Source organism: Vulpes vulpes, chromosome 4 (assembly GCF_048418805.1).
Source record: "Vulpes vulpes isolate BD-2025 chromosome 4, VulVul3, whole genome shotgun sequence".
Lineage (NCBI taxonomy): Eukaryota > Metazoa > Chordata > Mammalia > Carnivora > Canidae > Vulpes > Vulpes vulpes.
In genome coordinates, this window is record NC_132783.1 from 27,571,398 (window position 1) to 27,590,633 (window position 19,236).

Below are 19,236 nucleotides of genomic sequence, written 5' to 3' on the forward strand. Positions count from 1 at the left end.
CCGGGTCTCCAGGATCGCGCCCTGGGCCAAAGGCAAGCGCCAAACCACTGCGCCACCCAGGGATCCCGCTAACTAGAATTTAAATAAAAACTTGACCAAAAAAAAAAAAAAATATATATATATATATATATATATATATATATATATATATATATATATATAAATTTTGAAATCCTTGAAGAGTTAAATGAAGCTTTTTCCTCTTGGGCAAGATGGGAGCAGAGGACAGAATTCATGAAGACTGGAGATAGAAAAGTCAAGGAGAAAGAAGTTACAATATAGCAAATCTTCACAACTTCAGAGAGAAAAAAATACCACAGCAAGATTTACTGGAGGCATTTCCTCTTAAAATGCCCTTTTGGCAATTACTTGATTTTTGTAGAGAGATCGCCAGATCCTTCCTAGAAATATAAACTGTCACAATTTATTAGGCTGTAAATAATGAAATGCCCCTTCGTGGAAAATACTGTCCTATTACATTTGAGAAGTCACAAATTGTGTTGTTTTCCAGAACCACTGAGGAAAAGGGAGTAGTTGGTACTAAATACTTTTGGTAGTAAATAGACTGGGGAAACTGGCTATTTTTGAAGCAGCTCAATAAGGAGCCAGGGAACTGAACTGCCCTTGCCTCAGGCTGTCTGTTGGCTCTAGGTGGAAATGACATTACCTACTTCCTAAGTATGTTTTGAAATTCATGATCTACTAAGCATTAGGCATTCTTCAGAGAAAAGGGGATTTTTCTATGGTATTAGCATCTTAAGACAATATAGTATTACTACTCTTGGGTCATTTTAATCTTTAAGAGTCTTCATTTTTGAAGTATGTTTCCAGAAAGATTTTTTTTTAAGACTTTATTAATTTATTCATGAGACACAGAGAGAGAGAGGCAGAGACATAGGCAGAGCTCTGATCCCAGGACTCTGGGATCACGACCTGAGCGGAAGGCAGACGCTCAACCACCCGGTGTCCCTAAAAAATATTTATCAGAATGCCAAAAACAGCCATTCTATTCAGAATTTACAAAAAAAAAAAAAGTCAGAAAGCTGTGGTATGATATTGGTATGATACCAATTGACCAGGGAGCTGCTGTTCCAGGTGATAGTTTTAATCTCATCGAGGAAGAGCCAAAGTCATTTCTGGAATGACAAACATGATAGATTCTCTGAGTGAGTCCAGAGCAGCTTCAGAAACCCAACCAACATGTTATCAAGTCATATACCATTGGCTATTCTTATACTTAAGAGTAATTTTCAACATACTATGAAGGAAAGAATTAATAAAGAATAATATTATGTTTGAACCCCAAACTTTTTTTTTTCAAACTTTTAACTTACATGTCAAATTGACCCATATTTTTAGGTTAAGGTTTTCTAAAGTTTTTAAGTGTTACAGTTAAAATGTTGCAATCAAATTCTTTTGATGTATCTCGAAGCTAATATAGAAACTAAAATTCAAAAATATGCAGTAGATAAGATTAACAATGCACTGTATATAAGTAAGAATATAATGTATATCATGATATATATCAACTTTCAGATTTGGAGTATGTCAAATCCCAGTTTTTTGGAGTGAAAATTAATTCAAAATCATGTTTTATAAGGAAAAATTAAAACACTCTTTAAGTTTATTTTCAAGTCTTTTTTATTACTAATGTAGTTTTGATATTCAGTATGCATTTCAAATACAGTCTTTTGGGATAAACACAGTTGGAAATGTCAATCTAACTGGCAGGGGAACATAGTCATTTTTAATAGAAAAGTGTGGACAGTGTAGATACTTCTACTTTGAATAGAAATCAAATGTGAAAATCTACTTTCTCTGAAAAAATAAACATTTCTGTAATTCATCTCTAATTATAATAACTGAGCCTATCTGCTACAATTTTTCATCCAAAGTTTCAATTCATTAATACATATATATGCTTGAGCCCTAATAGAGTGACCCTTTGCAATGTGAGTGATGGTGCCAAAACATAAGAGACATACTCAGAAATAAATGGACTCAAATCTGTGCATCTATAAAACTAAAAATACTAAACAAAATTTAAATCATTTTAATACCAGATAGTTCATACACATGCAATGATGTGATATTTAAACTCCAGATGTAGGAAAGGTGACAAATTAGTGTCTCTATAATTGGCATCTGTAACATTTTAGGGCATGCTTTTTAATCTGTGGTAAAAAAAAAAAAAAGGACCTCTGTCTACCTACGTGATTGCTACAGTAGAAAAATGTCTTAACAAATGTGGTATAAAAAAAATGTGGTATATATATTTACAAGCAACAGCTCTTTTTAAAATGCTGTTTTTATCTTATAGATATAAGGTATTCTTACCTATAGGAATTGGATATCAGCGTGGCAGGTCTCCTGTCTCAAACACTAGCTTGAATCCAAGCAATCTAACTTTACTCGTTTTTAAATAAACTGGCGATTCAATTTCCACAATACATTCTGTGATGATTTGACATTGGCATTTCTGCTTCTTCAGAATTCTATCTTCAATATATGACTCCTTAAAATATCAGTTTCTAATAAAAATATCAGATGTTCATTTCTTTGTGAGTGAAACACGTACAACTTTCCTGCCATGTATTGTCTTTCCCTTGACATCTAGAATAAACTCAGATAGCTTCACACAAAGATAATTTTGATCTACTACATCCGAAGATGGGGATGGCTATTTTATTATAATAATGTTTAAGTTTAAAATGTCTGTGTTTTCATTTTGGGTCCAGTGAAAGTTTTAGTGACTAATACAATAAATGTCAATTTCTGAAAGTTTTAGTGACTAATACAATAAATGTCAATATTAAATCCTCAGAATAATGGAAACCACTATCTAGCATTTATAAAAGAAAGCAACAAAATAGGATCTGATCCTGTCAGGCAGTCTTCTCTGCTAGATGATCCTTATTTTAAGACGCAGACATCTAGAATGATTCAGCCAATATCATCAAGTTTGAAGCAAATAAGACTTTTATGTAGGGGATTCCTGAGAATTTGCTGACATACTGATAAATATACCAGGCATTATTTTGAAGATTTCATAGAAAGTCTTAGGAGTCATCAATAATTATGTTTTATAATTTGAGAGAACTGACAGCATATAAGTTTAAGGGAACTTAACAATATAGCTTTAGAAGTATGCATTTTTTCTTTTCTTTTTAACTAAACAAATCAGTATCTGATTGGGTCCATCAATAATAGAACTTACTATCATCTCTTCAGATTTTTTATATTCTACTTCCAAGATAAGGGATCACTTTGACCCTGGAATTTTTTTCTTTTTAAGCTTTATCCTGTGAAAGACACCATTATAATGATAAATTCAAGAGTTAAAGAGCAAAACAAGGCAAAACAATCACATTTAAAAATCTAAGAAAGTTTTCAGTACCTAAAATTTTTTTTTTAATTTTAAAATGCTGTCAATTCTATGACGTTAGATGCTTTGAATTTCCTTGTACTGAATACTTTGTGGGTATGGCAGCAAGGAGCAGGTGTTTGATTGTCTCATGGTCGTGCTAACAAGGCATGGGTCATGAAATTGACCAAGCAGCTGTTCAGCTTCCTTTGAACATCCTAATGATGGCTTTGTTTTCTGTAACTAAATAAATGGTCATGACCTACGGTTGCATAATAACAGACACATCCATCTACCACTTCCTTAAATCCATGAACAGTTTTTTTTTCTTCCCATCAACCCTCACTCCACATAACACATAGCACAAAACCTGTCCCCCAACAATTCCTTTTGGACCTTTAATTACATAGGTAGTGACACTGATGATCTAACCCACTCCTAAATTAATCCTATGTTTATATGATGAGCAACAAAAAATGAATAATACACCAAAGGCCATTCTACCAATGAGAGAATCTCAGAATATCAGGGTTATTAAGGATGTAAGAGATTAAATAATCTGATCTTCTCAATTGACAAATGAGAATACCTGAACCCAGAATCTATTCCTGTCTCAGGCTGCTGGCTTTAAATGGATTAAAAATAAATTCTATACCTAAATCTTTCTATTCCCCATACATGACACAATTTGCCTCAAAAATCCTTCTGAACTGTATAATTATCTTCTGTCAAATATTTCTTTCATTCTGAGAACACCAATATTTCAGTTCTAAAAGACTGAATTTCATTGGTTTTTTGATACTGTTTCAGAGAAATGCTTAAAATAACACCAAGGAAATCCTTTTTTATATAATTATCATTCAATGGCTTGCTCCACTGAAAAATTATCCAACGTTATATTCCTTGTTGTTACTGCTAATGACAATTAGTACATCATGTTTCATTAATTCCTTCCTGGACTAAGACACTTAGAAGAAAATACTTAATATCACTTTAAATGAGCAGTGTTTAGTTGCCTAGACTGCCACATATTAATGGAATAAATGGAATTAAGATTATGAATTAGATATAAGTGCCAGCACATCAATGTAGAAAATGAATTTGTTCCTCAAAGAAATTCTCTGTCATGAGCAGACAAGGAAGAGATCACTCACACATGCATACACACACACACACACACACACACACACACAGAAACTCAAATAAATGACTTCTGAGAACAAGCCAAGACCAAAAGTGAATCAAAATCTACTGGAAAAGTGAAGCATTCTACAAAGGAACATTTCAAAAATTACTATTATAGATGGCACATGATCAGTTTTTCTAATATTCATGTCTGGCGTCTCCATCCCCTTGGGTGTGGGTTGTAGTTGCAATCAGCTATTGAAAGACAATAATCAGATCTAGTTTCCATGGACATTATTTCAGAATCATTTCTGGAAGGCTGCCTATAATATACATATGGCAACTGTGAACCATACTGGTAGTTGGTAGACATATTATTAAATGAGGATGCAACATTATACTCTTGCCTTGCAAATGAGCTCACATTGGCCTTCTGGGCTTGAGGAACATAGGACAGTCTCTCATTCCAATCCTCTGAGCGCCCTGGAAGTACCTTCCTCTTGGCTGCTGAGACCACATTTGCCACAATGGACTCCTGGATGTTTCTGGGCTTAAAGGCATCATCCACTAGACCAAGAGGAGACTTTGCTGCTGCTTCCCAAGGAGTTAGTCTCTTGTTTGCTTTCTCTAGCTCATCAGTTGATTTGCTGGAGTGGTTATAAGCAGGCTGGTATATCCAAGGAGATGCTGTGGAGATGGTGGGTGGGACTGGTCTTCCAGGAAGAGAAAGGGAGTGTCTAATCTGCTAGAAACAATGAAAATGTTAATATAACTCATTCATTTTGGTTTGTGCTGATTTACTGTTATTCCAAAGTAATCTTGGCAACATTACTGAACACAAAATCAGACCCCCAAAATACTTAGCCCTAAAGCCAAGGCAGGCTGCCTCTGCCTTGTGTATTATTAGCTCTGGCCTGGGACTTGGTTTCTTATTGCTCTCCATCTCTGAACCCATAGTTCTAATCGCTACCATCTCTCTTAAGCACAACCACCACTGCAGGGACTCTGTTATGACTGGGAGCCACCCTTACTTATCTGCCCTCCACATAATCATATCTATATACACAGCCTGTGCTCATTCAGGTCCTGTTTTCCTGATACAAAATAAACAAAACATATTTGACTACCCCCAGAAACAGACCATGAGCTACTGGACTCTTTACCTTTCCCAAGAGACTTCCAATCTGTTATCTTATTTTGGTCCACCAAATAAATCAACCCCCCACCCCTGACATACACACACAAAAACAAGAGCTACTTAGATGATGTATTTAATGTTACTGATCTGATGGAGTGGATGATTTTTTTTTCTTCTCAAAATCTATTTATACTTTGCTGAAGATCCTGTGGATTTCCATTTTCTAAGCATGGGATATTGCCTATGTCTCAGAGAAATACTGCTGCTACTTGTTTCATTTGTGTTTAGCTTCTTTCTATGTGGGTAACATTCCTTGCTTGAGAGTTTGTGTCCCTGCAACATTCCCCTGTGTATGTTAAATGTTTGGTTTGTCAGTGTGCAGAAATATAATTTATTGAAAGCTCTGTATTCTCTCTCTTTTTGCCCCCCTGTGTTTCTAGGAACCCTAAAGACTAGTTATCTACGTTAAGTCCTCACACAGTCCCATCTGCATGAACTCTCTTGGACAAGCTTCTGGCAGAAAGTAGCAAATGTACACACCTAAGGGAAATGAGTCAACTTTGAAAGTATTGTAACATTGTGTGTTTCTGGAATAGAAAGCATCCTCATGCTTAAAAATGCATCTAAATTTCATAAACGGTTTCCACAGCTTTTCTTTCTTAACTCAGTCTTTAAATTTTTTTTTAAGATTTTATTTATTTATTCATGAGAGACACACACACACACACACACAGAGGCAGAGACACAGGCAGAGGGAGAAGTAGGCTCCATGCAGGGAGCCCGACATGGGACTCGATCCTGGGACTCCAGGATCACGCCCTGGACTGAAGGCAGGCGCTAAACCGCTGAGCCACCGGGGCTGCCCAGTCCTTAAATTTAAAGTGAATACCAACACCTGGATTTGACAAAACTATCTTACGTTCAAATGGTATGGTTTGTTTTTTTTTCCATTAGACCTACAAAAAAGGTAGATGGTTCATTCTGGGTTTGCATATCAAGAATAAAGGGGTCAATATACTGAATCTTGCCTCTCTCTTTTTTATCATTAAAATTTCACTAATAATGGTTGGATCCTAACAAATCTTGTTTTCATTAATCTCTTTATCCTAATCTATATCTAATAATAAGTTCTCTGGACTATATAATCAGGGAGGGGAGAAAAGCCTAATTTGAGTTACCATTTTGGACTTGATTTCCATTTCACATGATTCATGCATTGGTTTCATTCATTCAACAAGAATTTTATTGAACACCTAATATTTCCCAGGATTATCTATGAGTCTGGAAATGTAAAGATGATTTAAATGAAGTCCTTGCCCTCCAGAAACATATAAGAGTACTGTTGTTGGCTTTGCAGTGGCAAGTTATTCAATCATGGAAGATCACTTTAGAGACTCTTTACGTATCTTGACAGGATCAATAGGGAATTTTCTAAACTGTGAGAAGTATTAACATTCAATATGATAAAGAAATATTCAGCTTTTGTCTCCCATAGTATATGTCTATGTCTCCCTTTTGTCCTTACTAATGGAAGAGAGAGGACACATTGGCCTAAAAAGTCTTTGGACAGTTTTCAAATTCCAATAATATCTGCTTTATGATATCTCTTTGATCAGTTATAGCACCTCAAGGGCCTCTTTTAGTCACGGCTTTAAAACATCAGAAACTTGAAGAGATGTTAATAAAGGCACCTAAGATTCTACAGAAATGCAGGAAGTGATCCAGAATACACACACAGGTGATTAACATCACTGGCTCATAACTGGAAAAAGAAATAATTAGCAATATATTTGGAAGAATTAAGTAGAATGTGGACACATCCACTTCAGTGATAGGGCTTCCAAAACCCTGGATGAAAGTGGAAATTTTATTTTCCAATTTTTTCCTCCCCCACTTCTTAGCTTAAAAATCTTCAGAAGAACAGAAACTTAACAGAAATTAGCCTAAAAGCACTGTCGAATGATATTCTAATTACAAAGAGATCAGTGATTTTTTTTTCCACCAAGGCATCAATGTTAATCAGTTGAATATGTGAGCAAAAAAGTAGAACTTTGAAGTATGATATTGCAAGAGTGAGTGAAGGTTCTCTGAGGAACAATTTTAAATAGCATCAAAGTTAAAAAGCATCTCCTGGAGAATACAAATATACCAAATATAGCAGCAGGACTGGTTGTTAGAGGAAGAGAGCAATCACCTGAATGAACAAAATGACTGTTGCTGTCCTCAGACAGCCAAACATGCCTTCATATTCCTTTCAGAGCTAACAATAGAACATAAACTTACAAACTGCCATAGATGAGAGCTGCAACTGTGGTCTAACTAAATAGTTCTTGGGTACATTGTTGTTTCTGTTTGTGCCCAAAATATTGCAGGTTTCTAGTCCCTGCCTCCTCCCAAACCCCTAATTTTAACGTATTTCCCCAAAGCAATTTTCTCATCTTGTTGTTCGGTGTGTTTCCTTCTGTTAGTCTCTGTCTCAAGGCTCATGCTGTTCTCTGCCTGGTGTGCTAACAGAAGCCATGTGATATACCCCAAGCCAGAAATGACAAAAGGGACCTGGAAATAACAGAGGTGTTTCTTCTATTTTGGAGCTTGAACGTCTGATGGAAGAACCCTAGCATAACATAGGTTAGATGCTTGGTTTTTGTTTCCACCGTGGGTTATTATTATTATCTGAAGAATTTTAATTTTTGATATGTGAGCACTTAACTGTAGCCAGTATGTTAAATTAGCATTATATATGACGCATCATTAAATTGCTTCTTTCTTCTTGTCTCCTGTCACCCTTTAACTTTTTTTAATGAAAGAAGTTTTCCACTGTCACTAGATGAAAACCTAGCAGGTCCTGTGGTACTCTGCTTTCTTTCAGAATAGTCCTGTGGCCACTCTAAGTTACCCAAACTAGTTTATTCCAAAATAGAATATCCCATCCCTTGCAGTAACAAACTCTAATCTCAATTTAGAGTTAAATCTCTTCTCCCTGGGACCTGTTTCAGGAAGATCCTCTTCCTTCACAGAAGGCATTGTGATTGGCCTCTTCATGTTTTCTTTCCTCTCCTCCCTCAGCTTGCTAACTGGGATTTCTTGTTCCCTGGGCTCAGAGTATAAGGATGGAGAAGAGACAAAGAGCTGAAGGGAATTTTTACTTGCTGTGGTAACATTGTATTCCGGCTTTTCACTCTCAGAGCCAAGTAGGCCCAGGTAAAGAAACTTTCATGGGATCTTTAAAGATTCCTGTCACAGGGGACATTTTGCTTATAGTCCTCAATTCATGCCAAGCCATCCCTATTCTAACAGGTAACTTGTGACTCATTCTGCACCCCCTGGGAAGCTGAAGCTACGGGTTCTTTTGAAGAGGCCTTGAGACCTCCAACCCTCCTTTGCTCCTGGCTTGCTGTGGTCCATGGGGAACACACATCATTTGCCTTTGGGAGTACAGAAACAGATTTCCTGTTTTGTTTTGTCCAAACAATGTGTCAGTCCATGTCTCACCTTCCAGATCTCTTGGGAGTGTCAGTCCCCAATCCTCAATGCCCTCCTGTCCATCCTCATGCAGATATCTCATATCAGGCTAAGAAGTGACTTTTTAAAAAAATTTTTTTTATTTTTTAGAGAGAACAAATGGGGGGAGGGGCAGAAGGAGAGGGAGAGTTAAGCAGATTCTATGCCTAGCACAGAGCCTGACACAAGGCTCAGTCTCACAACCTTGAGATCACAGCCTGAGCCAGTATCAAGAGTTGGATGCTTAACCTACTGAGCCAACCAGGTGCCCCTCTAAAAAGCTACTTTGAAACTCTTCTCTCACAGGAGTGGAGGTGAGGCGCTAGGACTCCTTCTAATCCACCTACTTCAAGGCCACTCCCCATGATCTATGGCTACCAGAATTCTTCCTCAAGAAATCCTCTCTCCTGGGGATCCCTGGGTGGCTCAGTGGTTTAGCGCCTGCCTAGGGCGTGATCCTAGGGTCCTGGGATCAAGTCCCACATTGGGCTCCCTGCACAGAGCCTGCTTCTCCCTCTGCCTGTGTCTCTGCCTCTCTCTCTCTCTCTTTCTCTGTGTGTGTGTGTGTCTCTCATGAATAAATAAATAAAATCTTAAAAAAAAAAAAAGAAAGAAAGAAATCCTCTCTCCTTGTTGTACTCTGATCCCTTTTAATAATCTGGACCTGACTGAGGGGTTCCAACAGGAATGGCTCCCTGCTGTGTTCTTTGCTGAGGCTGTAGTTTTCAGACTTTCGCATTTAATATCTCTGCTATCTGAGGGCCTCAGGGGAACTTTCACTTTAATATCCTGTCATATTACATTACCATTTTCAGTAGAACACTAGAGTCTTTTTCTTATTTTTCTTTTAAAAATTAAATATAGGCTAAAAATAAAATGAAAAAAAATGTTCTATTGATTAATTTCAAGAAATTGGAATCGTCTTAAGAGTTGAAACCTTACACCTCATTCAGGCCTTGCTCTCTAGAAGAGCCCCATTCCAGAGAAAGGGGTTCACTTGTTTTCAGGGCACCTTGGCCAATCCTTGGGCTTTAATAGTTGAGAACTTCCTCTTTACATCGAACCAAATGTTGCCTCTCATAACTTTTACCCCAGTGATCCTAGTAACATAAAATACATCTGCTTCCACTTCCATACAGCCTTTTCTTCACATATTCCCAACTGCTTCCACCCTCTTTGGAAATCTTCACCATGCTGTTTCTATCCTTCATTTTCAAACTAAGGAGAAATAACATCTATGGTGGTCATTTTTTTCAAGGTTTCTGCATCCTTCTTCCTCCAGTCTGTTAGGTAAGGCTAATGCAGATATAGTATCTTTAACTTTGTGAGAGAGCAAGTGCACAAGCAGGCAGAGTGGCAGGCAGAAAGAGAGGGAAAAGCAGACTCCCCACTGAGCAGGGAGCCCAATGTGGGGCTCAATCCCAGGATCCCAAGATCATGATCTGAGCCAAAGGCAGACACTCAACTGACTGAGCCACCCGCGTACCCCTATCTTGATCTTCTTAAGTAGATGTATATACATAAATATAAACACCAAAAGCAAACCAATGAAAACATCATTCAAACTGACTGAGAGGTCTTGTCATCTGGCAGATGGCATAGCTAATGTTGCATGTAGAACATTCAGTCTGTGTGTATTTAGAGTATGTGTCCCTTAAGTGCTCAATACAGGAAAGTGCATGCTACTCTTTAGTCAGTCAAATACAATGCCTACAGCAAAGGCTGCAAAGATTCCCACTGAACGCACAAATCACCTGGTGTGAAATATTCCCACTAAAGGCTAAACACAGAGGAGGCATTTTCCTACCTCTACCTTTAATTATAGCCAACACTAACAGCTCATACTGTGTGCCAAGAGGTGGCCTAATTGCCTTACATAGAGTATTTCATATAATCCTCAGAACAAACCCATGGAGTAGGCCTTATTATTATCTCTATTTTCAAGGACAAGGACAAGGACAAGGATGAGGAGACTTAAAGAAGGTAAGTAACGATAACTAACTAAGTTCCCCAAGGGTAGAAAGCTAGAAAGTGCTGGAGTGGGAAACTAGACCCACGCAGTTTCAAACCAGAGTTCTTAGTCAAATATTATACTATACTTGCAATGAAATCATTTTGAGAAAACGTCTCTTTAAAAAAGATTTAGGGGATCCCTGGGTGGCTTAGCAGTTTAGCGCCTGCCTTTGGCCCAGGGCCTGATCCTGGAGTCCTGGGATCGAGTCCCGCGTCAGGCTCCCTACATGGAGCCTGCTTCTGCCTCTGCCTATGTCTCTGCCTCTCTCTCTCTCTCTCTGTGTGTGTCTCTCAAGAATAAATAAAATCTTAAAAAATAAAAATAAATAAAAATTAAAAAGAGTCAAATCCAAGCAAGCTAAATGAAATGAGATCTTAGAAATTTTGGAAAGAATCACTTAAATGTCAATCAAGTTTGGATTAATTACTGTAGCCATCTTACCATTTGTCACAAATAAGTAGCTGGCATCTGGGGAATACCTCACATTAAATGCGCTCCCTTTATATGAAGGTGAGACACACACCGGTCAGCTGAAAAGCTTGGAGGAGCTGAAGGCCTTTCTCAGTTTACCATAACCAACTTTTCATGTCAGTTCAATGCTGATTTATCGACATAAAACAGTTAATGAAGCAGCTTAGTTTAGCTTCCTTATTAAGCCGTCTGATAATCAATTTAACTGGCAGGAAACACTTGACTTTTAAAAAAGGAAGTGTTGTCTGAGGCTTACTTAGGACAATGAAGTGAATTCTAAAGCAATGCAAATAGCTCTAGAGGCCAAAGACGTTTAATAGGACATATTTTGATGTTTGAACTATTTCTTTCTTTTTTTTTTTTTTAAAGATTTCATTTATTTATTCATGACAGAGAGAGAGAGAAAGAGAGAGAGAGAGGCAGAGACACAGGCAGAGGGAGCCCTAAGCAGGCTCCATGCAGGGAGCCTGACGTGGGACTCGATCCCAGGTCTCCAGGATCATACCGCAGCTGCAGGCAGTGCTAAACCGCTAGGCCATCAGGGCTGCCCAGTTTGAACTATTTCATTCCATAAAGCTTGTAAGCTAAAAACCTTCTCTTACCTGAATTCCTACTTAACTATGCCATAGTAGAGGAAGTATCTGAAATAACTGACAAATGTTATTTCAACGCCTTCAACTTTCTCTCTTAAACACACGATCAGTAAATATTCATCACAAACATATACTTTATCATAAGCAGATTCCCAACAGAGGCAAACAGAAATAAATGACATTTCATTTGCCTTTTAAGTCATTCATAAGAATTTCTAAAAAGCAAGGAGCTGTGAAGAGGCACATAGTGGAAGATAGCACCAGGGGTTGCCAGCTTCCCATCTGCTCAGGCCAAAATCCTGAGAGTCATTGTTGATGGTACCTTTTCTCTTAAACTCTACATCTGATCTGTCAGCACTGATTTTAAAATACATCCAGTCTGCAACCATTTCTCATGCCTCTGCTAGTACCATCCTAAACTACAGCATCATAATTTTACCTGGATTATTGCTATGGTCCCCTAATTGGTTTCCCTGGTTCCACTCTTGCTTCTCTAGTCTATTATCAAATGGCAGCCAAAATTACCCTGTTAAAACTTAAGTCAGATTATGTCACTTAGTCCTCTGTTTAAAATTTTGTCATGGCTTCTCATTTCAAAAAAGGAAAATCAAAGTCCTTTCCTAAACTCCTACACCCACAGGGCCCTATAAAATCTGCCCACCCCACCTCTCCTTAATCTCTGATTTCATCTCTTCCTGCTCTCTCCCTCTCACTTGGATGTAGCCACACTGGCCTCTGATGTTTTTTGAACACACAGATACACTTATGCCTCAGGACCTTCACACTTGCTAATCATTCTGCATGGAACACAGTACTCCAGATACTGGCATGACTCCTGTTTTGTTTCCTTCAGGCCTTACTCAAATAGCATATAATCACTGTTTGACTATTGTCTGTCTGTCTCTCTGTCTCTTTTTCTCTTTCAAAATTCCCTATCCCCTTCCCTGTTTTATTTTTCCCTTTAGGCTTATGTCTACTTACACAATAAATGTTATATTTAATTATTTTGTTTATGTGCTTCTTACCACTAGAATTTAGCTCATGTAAGAGTTAAGCGTTACTGTTTCATCCTGTTTTATTTACTAAGACATACCTAGACCTAAAACAATTTACTAAATGCTTAATTGTTTGTTGGATGAATTAGTGATATCTATATCAGACTGCTATAACCAGAAAACTTGGTTAGCTTCACCAAAATGTTTGGTCATGCCTCAAGATATAGCCCTTCTCACAACAGTTACATGTGGTGAGGGACTCATGCAAATAGACCCATCCCCACCACCCAATATGCACAGCAAGCCATGTTTGTCAAAACAAAGAGCATGAATCAATATTCACAAACAAGTTTTTCTAAACAGGTAGAAGATTTTAACATGCAACTAAAATCATTTGTATTTAGGTCAGTGCAAGTGTGAGGGTTTTAAGCTGTTTTGACTCCCCAGATGAGAGAAGTCCTAGAATTTCATACATGAATCCTAAAGAGAGCCTAAAATATACTTGTAACAGTTAAAAAAAAAATAAGAAAGACCTAACAAGTAAAAGACAATGGACATTGGGATTAGTTAGAATTATGGAAGGGAAGGGTGCCTGGGTGCAGTCCATTAAGAGTCTGACTCTGGTTTTAGCTCAGGTCTGATCTCAGGGTCCTGAGTCAGAGCACCACACTGGGCTCCACACTCAGTGTGGGATCTGCTCGGGATTCTTTCTCCCTCTTCCTCTGCCCCTCCTCACTGCTCACTCTCTCTCTCTCTCTCAAATAAATAAATAAAACTTTAAAAAAAGACAATTACAGAAGGAAAAGCTGAAAGTTGATTTATCATGAGACTGCTAGCAGGTGTAGGAAATGGCATTTTCTACCATCAATCTCTTAGGGGAACTCCCATTTTCATGAGTCTCGGATTAATTTTCCCTATACGGAAGCAGATTAACAGGAAAGATATTTCTCCTGGGGATGTAGAATTCCTCTATCTAGAGATCTTTAAATGCAGGATAAATGCTCCTTTGAGGTGATCAACATACCGTCAAGCTTGACGTCAAGAAATAGGGAATGTTTTAAGGTCATTTTGTTGTAGTCTCTTAATAAAACAGTCTCTATCTCATATTTCCTGGAGTCTGCTTTCCTAAAGTGAATCTTATATTTTCTTCACCAGTGGAGTTTTCGGAAATTCCACTGTAGCCCTTTCTTGTCTACAAAATGGAGGAGAAGGTCCATTTCTTTAGATGGAAATCTGCAGCATTATGCTGCTCATCAAGAATTGTGCAGGGGATAAGGACTAACAATAAGTCATATTATTGAACAGAAAAGTAGCCAAGTAATAATACATTGCTCAGATAGTTCCATAAATGAATTAAATATACTTAGACATTGGAAAAAGAGCTACCAACTTGTGGCTAGTGCTTCTCACCTTGGCTCTGCCACTGACTATTCATCTTTATTCACTTTAGATGAACTTTTAGATTAAATTTGGGCTCTAAAACAATGCATGTTTTGAAAGTTTATGTTTGAAGGAAATTCTTTTATGAGAAAGGGTAAGGGTCACAAATGACAACGGAAGCAAGCATGATATTGGGAAGAATGGAAAGTTGGATACTTGGGTGTCACACTGACCTGGGAGCCCTGTGGTTGCCTCCTGTTACCCGTATGCTTCGATCTCACCAGCCATCCTTTCCTTGGTTGTAACATGGCAATAATCTGGCTAGAGTTTTAAGATTAGGGGTATAGGAGAGATCTTGTTTAGAAATCGAGTGCCACACAGCACAACAGATGGTGGTGATTCCTGTTTTTGTGAGAAGAGACTGTGAGGTCTTAGAAGGTGTCGGAGTCCTGGCAGAACCTTTTGTTCAAGAGGCAACTGCATGGGCAGGCTGCCCACTCGGGGTAAAAATAGCCGGGAGCCTTGTCTTTGAAGTGGCATTAGCACCACAGCCTCAGATACCGCCGTGCCAGCCACTGCGTCCCCTGGGCAGCAGAGCGGGCCACAAGCGTGCACTGACCTCACCTCTCTGCTAACTCTGGGTGGGCCAAAATACAGACTTCTTGATCTTTCATGACCCTCTGTTATAAAACAAATAAACAGATAAAGATGACCACGTTCAATCTAAGGTCATGAAGACTCACGTTGAGGAGGATTCTGTGCTTATGCTACTGTGGTCCCTTTCATCTTAGAGCAATGATAGCAAGAACTAAAATGTATAGAATTTTTACTATGTACGAATCACAGGGCCAAGCAAGGCTTTCTATTTACTCATCTAATCCTCTCAACAACCCGATAATCCCAATCTTGCAAATAAGGCAGCTGAGACATAAAAATTAGGTAATTTACCCTAGGTTGCATAGCTGGTATCCATCTGCATAGGGAGATTTAAAAAATGAAGTTATAGATAATAAAACTGTATCTAAATTCTTTTTTTTAACTTTTTATTTATTCATGAGAGACATACACAGAGAGAGAGAGAGAGGCAGAGACACAGGCAGAGGGAGAAGCAGGCTCCACTCCATGCAGGGAGCCTGATGTGGGACTTGATTCCGGGTCTCCAGGACCACACCAGGGACTGAAGGTGGTGCTAAGCCACTGAGCCACCGGGCTGCCTGTATCTAAATAATTCTAAGGCATTGAATCTTTTTTTTTTTTTTTTTAAGATTTCATCCATTTATTCATGAGAGACACGGAGAGAGAGGAAGAGAGAGGCAGAGACACAGGCAGAGGGAGAAGCAGGCTCCTTGCACGGAGCCCGATGCGGGACTTGATCTCAGGTCTCCAGGATCACACCCGAGGCTGAAGGCAGGCGCTAACCCGCTGAGCCACCCAGGCATCCCTAAGGTAATGAATCTATTAGTGAAAAGAAACTGCAAAGCAATGTTTTACCCTCTCATCTTCCTTTATCCTCAAAAAAGAAGTATACCATTCTAAAAATTAGAGTGAAAATACTCCTATTAGTATACTGTGTTCTATTTAAAAAGTTAGAATTGCCACTTTAATTTTTTTTGAGGAAAAGTCTTTTTTTTTTTTTAAGATTTTATGTATTTATTCATGAGAGACAGAGAATGAGAGAGAGAGAGGCAGAGACACAGGCAGAGGGAGAAGCAGGCTCCATGCAGGGAGCCCAATGTGGGACTGGATCCCGGGTCTCCAGGATCAGGCTCTGGGCTGAAGGCAGGTGCCAAACCGCTGAGCCACCCAGGGATCCCGGGGAAAAGTCTTAAATATGTTTTTATAAAGCCAAATTTTAAGGCTTGAACATAAAAATAAAATCTTTTAAACACATTTCAAAATATTTTCTGAAGAGAAGTTCTCTCTTCCCAGAAGATTTAAACAGTAAAAGTAATATGCATTCCCACCATAGAAAAAAATGAATAATATATCAAACGTTCAAGTTTCATCGGTTCCTATAGAGAAAAAAAAACGGAATTTTCACAATAAACAAAGGCTGATGATCCTGTCTGAAATAAATGAATTGTTGATTTTGTAGAAGATTTTTCTAAAGAAAACTGTCAGTGTCTGTCATATAGTAAGCACCTAATAAAAGACAGTCATCATCATTATTAGTATAAAATTAATATGCTATAAAGCCTACTTAAAATGTGTTTAATTAAAAAAAAAATAAAAATAAAAAAAATGTGTTTAATTAGCTGAATACAGCTTTAGCTGTCCACTATACCCTGGATACTTTTCCTAAAACAAATCCAGGTAACCATCCTCTCCCTCCCTTATTCACAAAAAGGAAGTCACTCACCATGAATGTGTACTTTTCCCTGGGAAAAAAAGTGGGGTTAAGAGATGATTTTTTAATATATTTTAGAGATTATGTGCTTGCTATTTGATAGAGCTGATATCCCTTAAGCAAACTCATTTCCCAAGTAGAATGGCTTTGACTTTCTCAGAGGAAAATTTTACGTTAATAGTTTAAGAAAAATTCTTAAGAAATGTGTGCATAGCTTGTAACAACCTTGATCAGGCCCTTTACATGGTGACATTCTCCAAGTTTCTCTAGGGCATGGTTTTAAGCCATTATCCTACCACAACTCCTAATTACATTAAAAAACTGACAAACCAAAGCTGGTTAATGATAATGACAAAGACATAGCAACAACTATACAACCCGTGACAATATTATTTCACAAGGATGTGGAAAATTCAGTGTGAGAAAAATTACTTACTTGATCTTTGTAACTGTTTTTCTGTCCATTACGTTTCTAAGCTTATGAAATAGATCCTTTGATTCATTTCCTGGTCCCTGGGGAAAATGTTTAACCTACTGTTCCCGGGAAATTTAAGATTTACTGCCAAATCATATTTATGTTTCCTTCATCAAAAACATGGCTCCAAAGTGATGTTTAAAATTAGGAATTAAAAAATACAACTCTTCATCCAGGAAATAACCAACAACTTATTTTCGTAAGCACAGAATAGGAAAAATTTTGCTTCGTTACCTTACCACATCTCTCTGGTGCAAGTGGTTAAGTTTTATTTCATGATATCTTTCTTGTCTGAGGGATTTATATAGCAATTTCGTGTATGTTATTTCATTTTATAGACACAGGAATGCCATAAAGTAAGCGGGGTTTTCAAATGAATGATTGTTTTTCTGGAATAGGTAAAAGGCCACTTATTAGCTGTTATTAGAGCTTTTCCTATTGCTATAGCTTTCTTTCTTTTTTTTCTTTAAATGAGAGAGGGTAAAAAAAAAATGAGAGAGGGTGTGAGAGAGTGCTTGAGTGGAGAGAGGGGGCAGAGGGAGAAGCAGACTTCCGGCTGAGCAGGGAGCCCAACACGGGCCTGGATCTCAGGACCTGAGTTGAAGTCAGCCACCTAACTGTTTGAGGCACCCAGGTGCCCCTGCTGTAGCTTTCTTAATGTTCTCACAAAACTGTATTATGTAATTAGACATAATATTGAAAATACTATAGCAAATTTTGCTATGTAGGCCACACATTTATTCAAAGGACCTCATTCTTTATCATACCCCTGACTACTCTTCATTCCAAGGTTAACCTTCATATTGATTTAATGTTAGGGAGTTTTGACTATCAATTGCCAAACAACTTTTTCCTCTTTCAGTATTGATTCATGCAGATACATAGGTGAATAAACAAAGCCTCATGGACTAGCTACAAACACTTCATCAGCCCTCTAAGCCACATTGGATGTATAGGCTTAGCCTGAGATAAAAAGTAAATTCTTCTGGTGGTACTAAAATATCTAGGCCCTAATAAATACACATTTGAGATTGAGAGAAGGGACCCTCCAATAATATGTATGTCTGAAGTTCTTAAGCAACTAAAGCAACTAGCCATTAAAACAAATAAAAAAATAAAAAAATGCTGGGGAAGGGATGGATAAAGGAATGTCTAGAGTTTATCTATTTGTAAAAAGATTCCTAAGTTACACCCATCAAAAAGTTCCTCTCAAATTTGTTTTGATTGATTTCTTAAATATTTTGAGACGCTTTCTGATAGTGGTGTGCAGACTTTTCAGTTCCATCCTTGTTGTTTTTAACCTTGCCCATCTCGGAATTGGTAAGTCTGAGATAGGACTTAAACAGGTAAGTTCCTTTTAAAGTATAATTAGGGATGCCTGGGTGGCTCAGCGGTTGAGCATCTGCCTTTGACTCAGGGCATGATCCTGGGGTCCTGGCATCAAGTCCCACATCAGGCTCCCTGCATGGAGCCTGCTTCTCCCTCTGCCTGTGTCTCTCATGAATAAACAAATTAAATCTATATATTTTATATATATATATATGTATATATATATATATACATATATATATATATATAAAATTAGTAGAGTGACGCCCAGGTGGCTCAGTGGTTGAGTGTCTGCATTCGGCTCAGGGCATGATCCCGAAGGATCCTAACCTGCTTCTCCCTCTGCCTATGTCTCTGCCTCTCTATGTCTCTCATGAATAAATAAATAAAATCTTAAAATATATATATAGTAGATCAGCAGTCATTGACCATCTGGAATCATACATGGGTATGACCTAGGGTAGGGCTGTTGTGTATGCTTTAGCTGGGAGAAAAGTTATTTCC

General features: G+C 37.9%; 1 protein-coding gene and 1 long non-coding RNA gene across 6 annotated transcripts in view; one reads left to right on the forward strand and one right to left on the reverse strand.

Annotated features, from left to right (window-relative positions):
- The window catches only part of LOC112930978 (uncharacterized), a 156,768-nt gene that overhangs the window by 111,398 nt on the left and 26,134 nt on the right, over positions 1-19,236 (forward strand). For 3 of the 4 annotated variants that reach the window (XR_012001011.1, XR_003237240.2, XR_012001010.1), the window contains one exon: positions 15,847-16,027. This is a non-coding gene — a long non-coding RNA (uncharacterized lncRNA). Of the gene's footprint in view, positions 1-8,095; positions 8,256-15,846; positions 16,028-19,236 lie in introns of all 4 variants that reach the window. The other variant, XR_012001012.1, reaches the window with a different exon arrangement.
- SYNPO2 (synaptopodin 2) overlaps positions 1,624-19,236 on the reverse strand; it is a 179,811-nt gene continuing 162,198 nt past the window's right edge. For both annotated transcript variants that reach the window (XM_026013456.2, XM_072755350.1), the window contains one exon: positions 1,624-5,234. In XM_026013456.2, the coding sequence (XP_025869241.2) occupies positions 4,695-5,234 (540 nt within the window). In that variant the 3' untranslated portion in view covers positions 1,624-4,694. The remainder of the gene's footprint in view (positions 5,235-19,236) is intronic.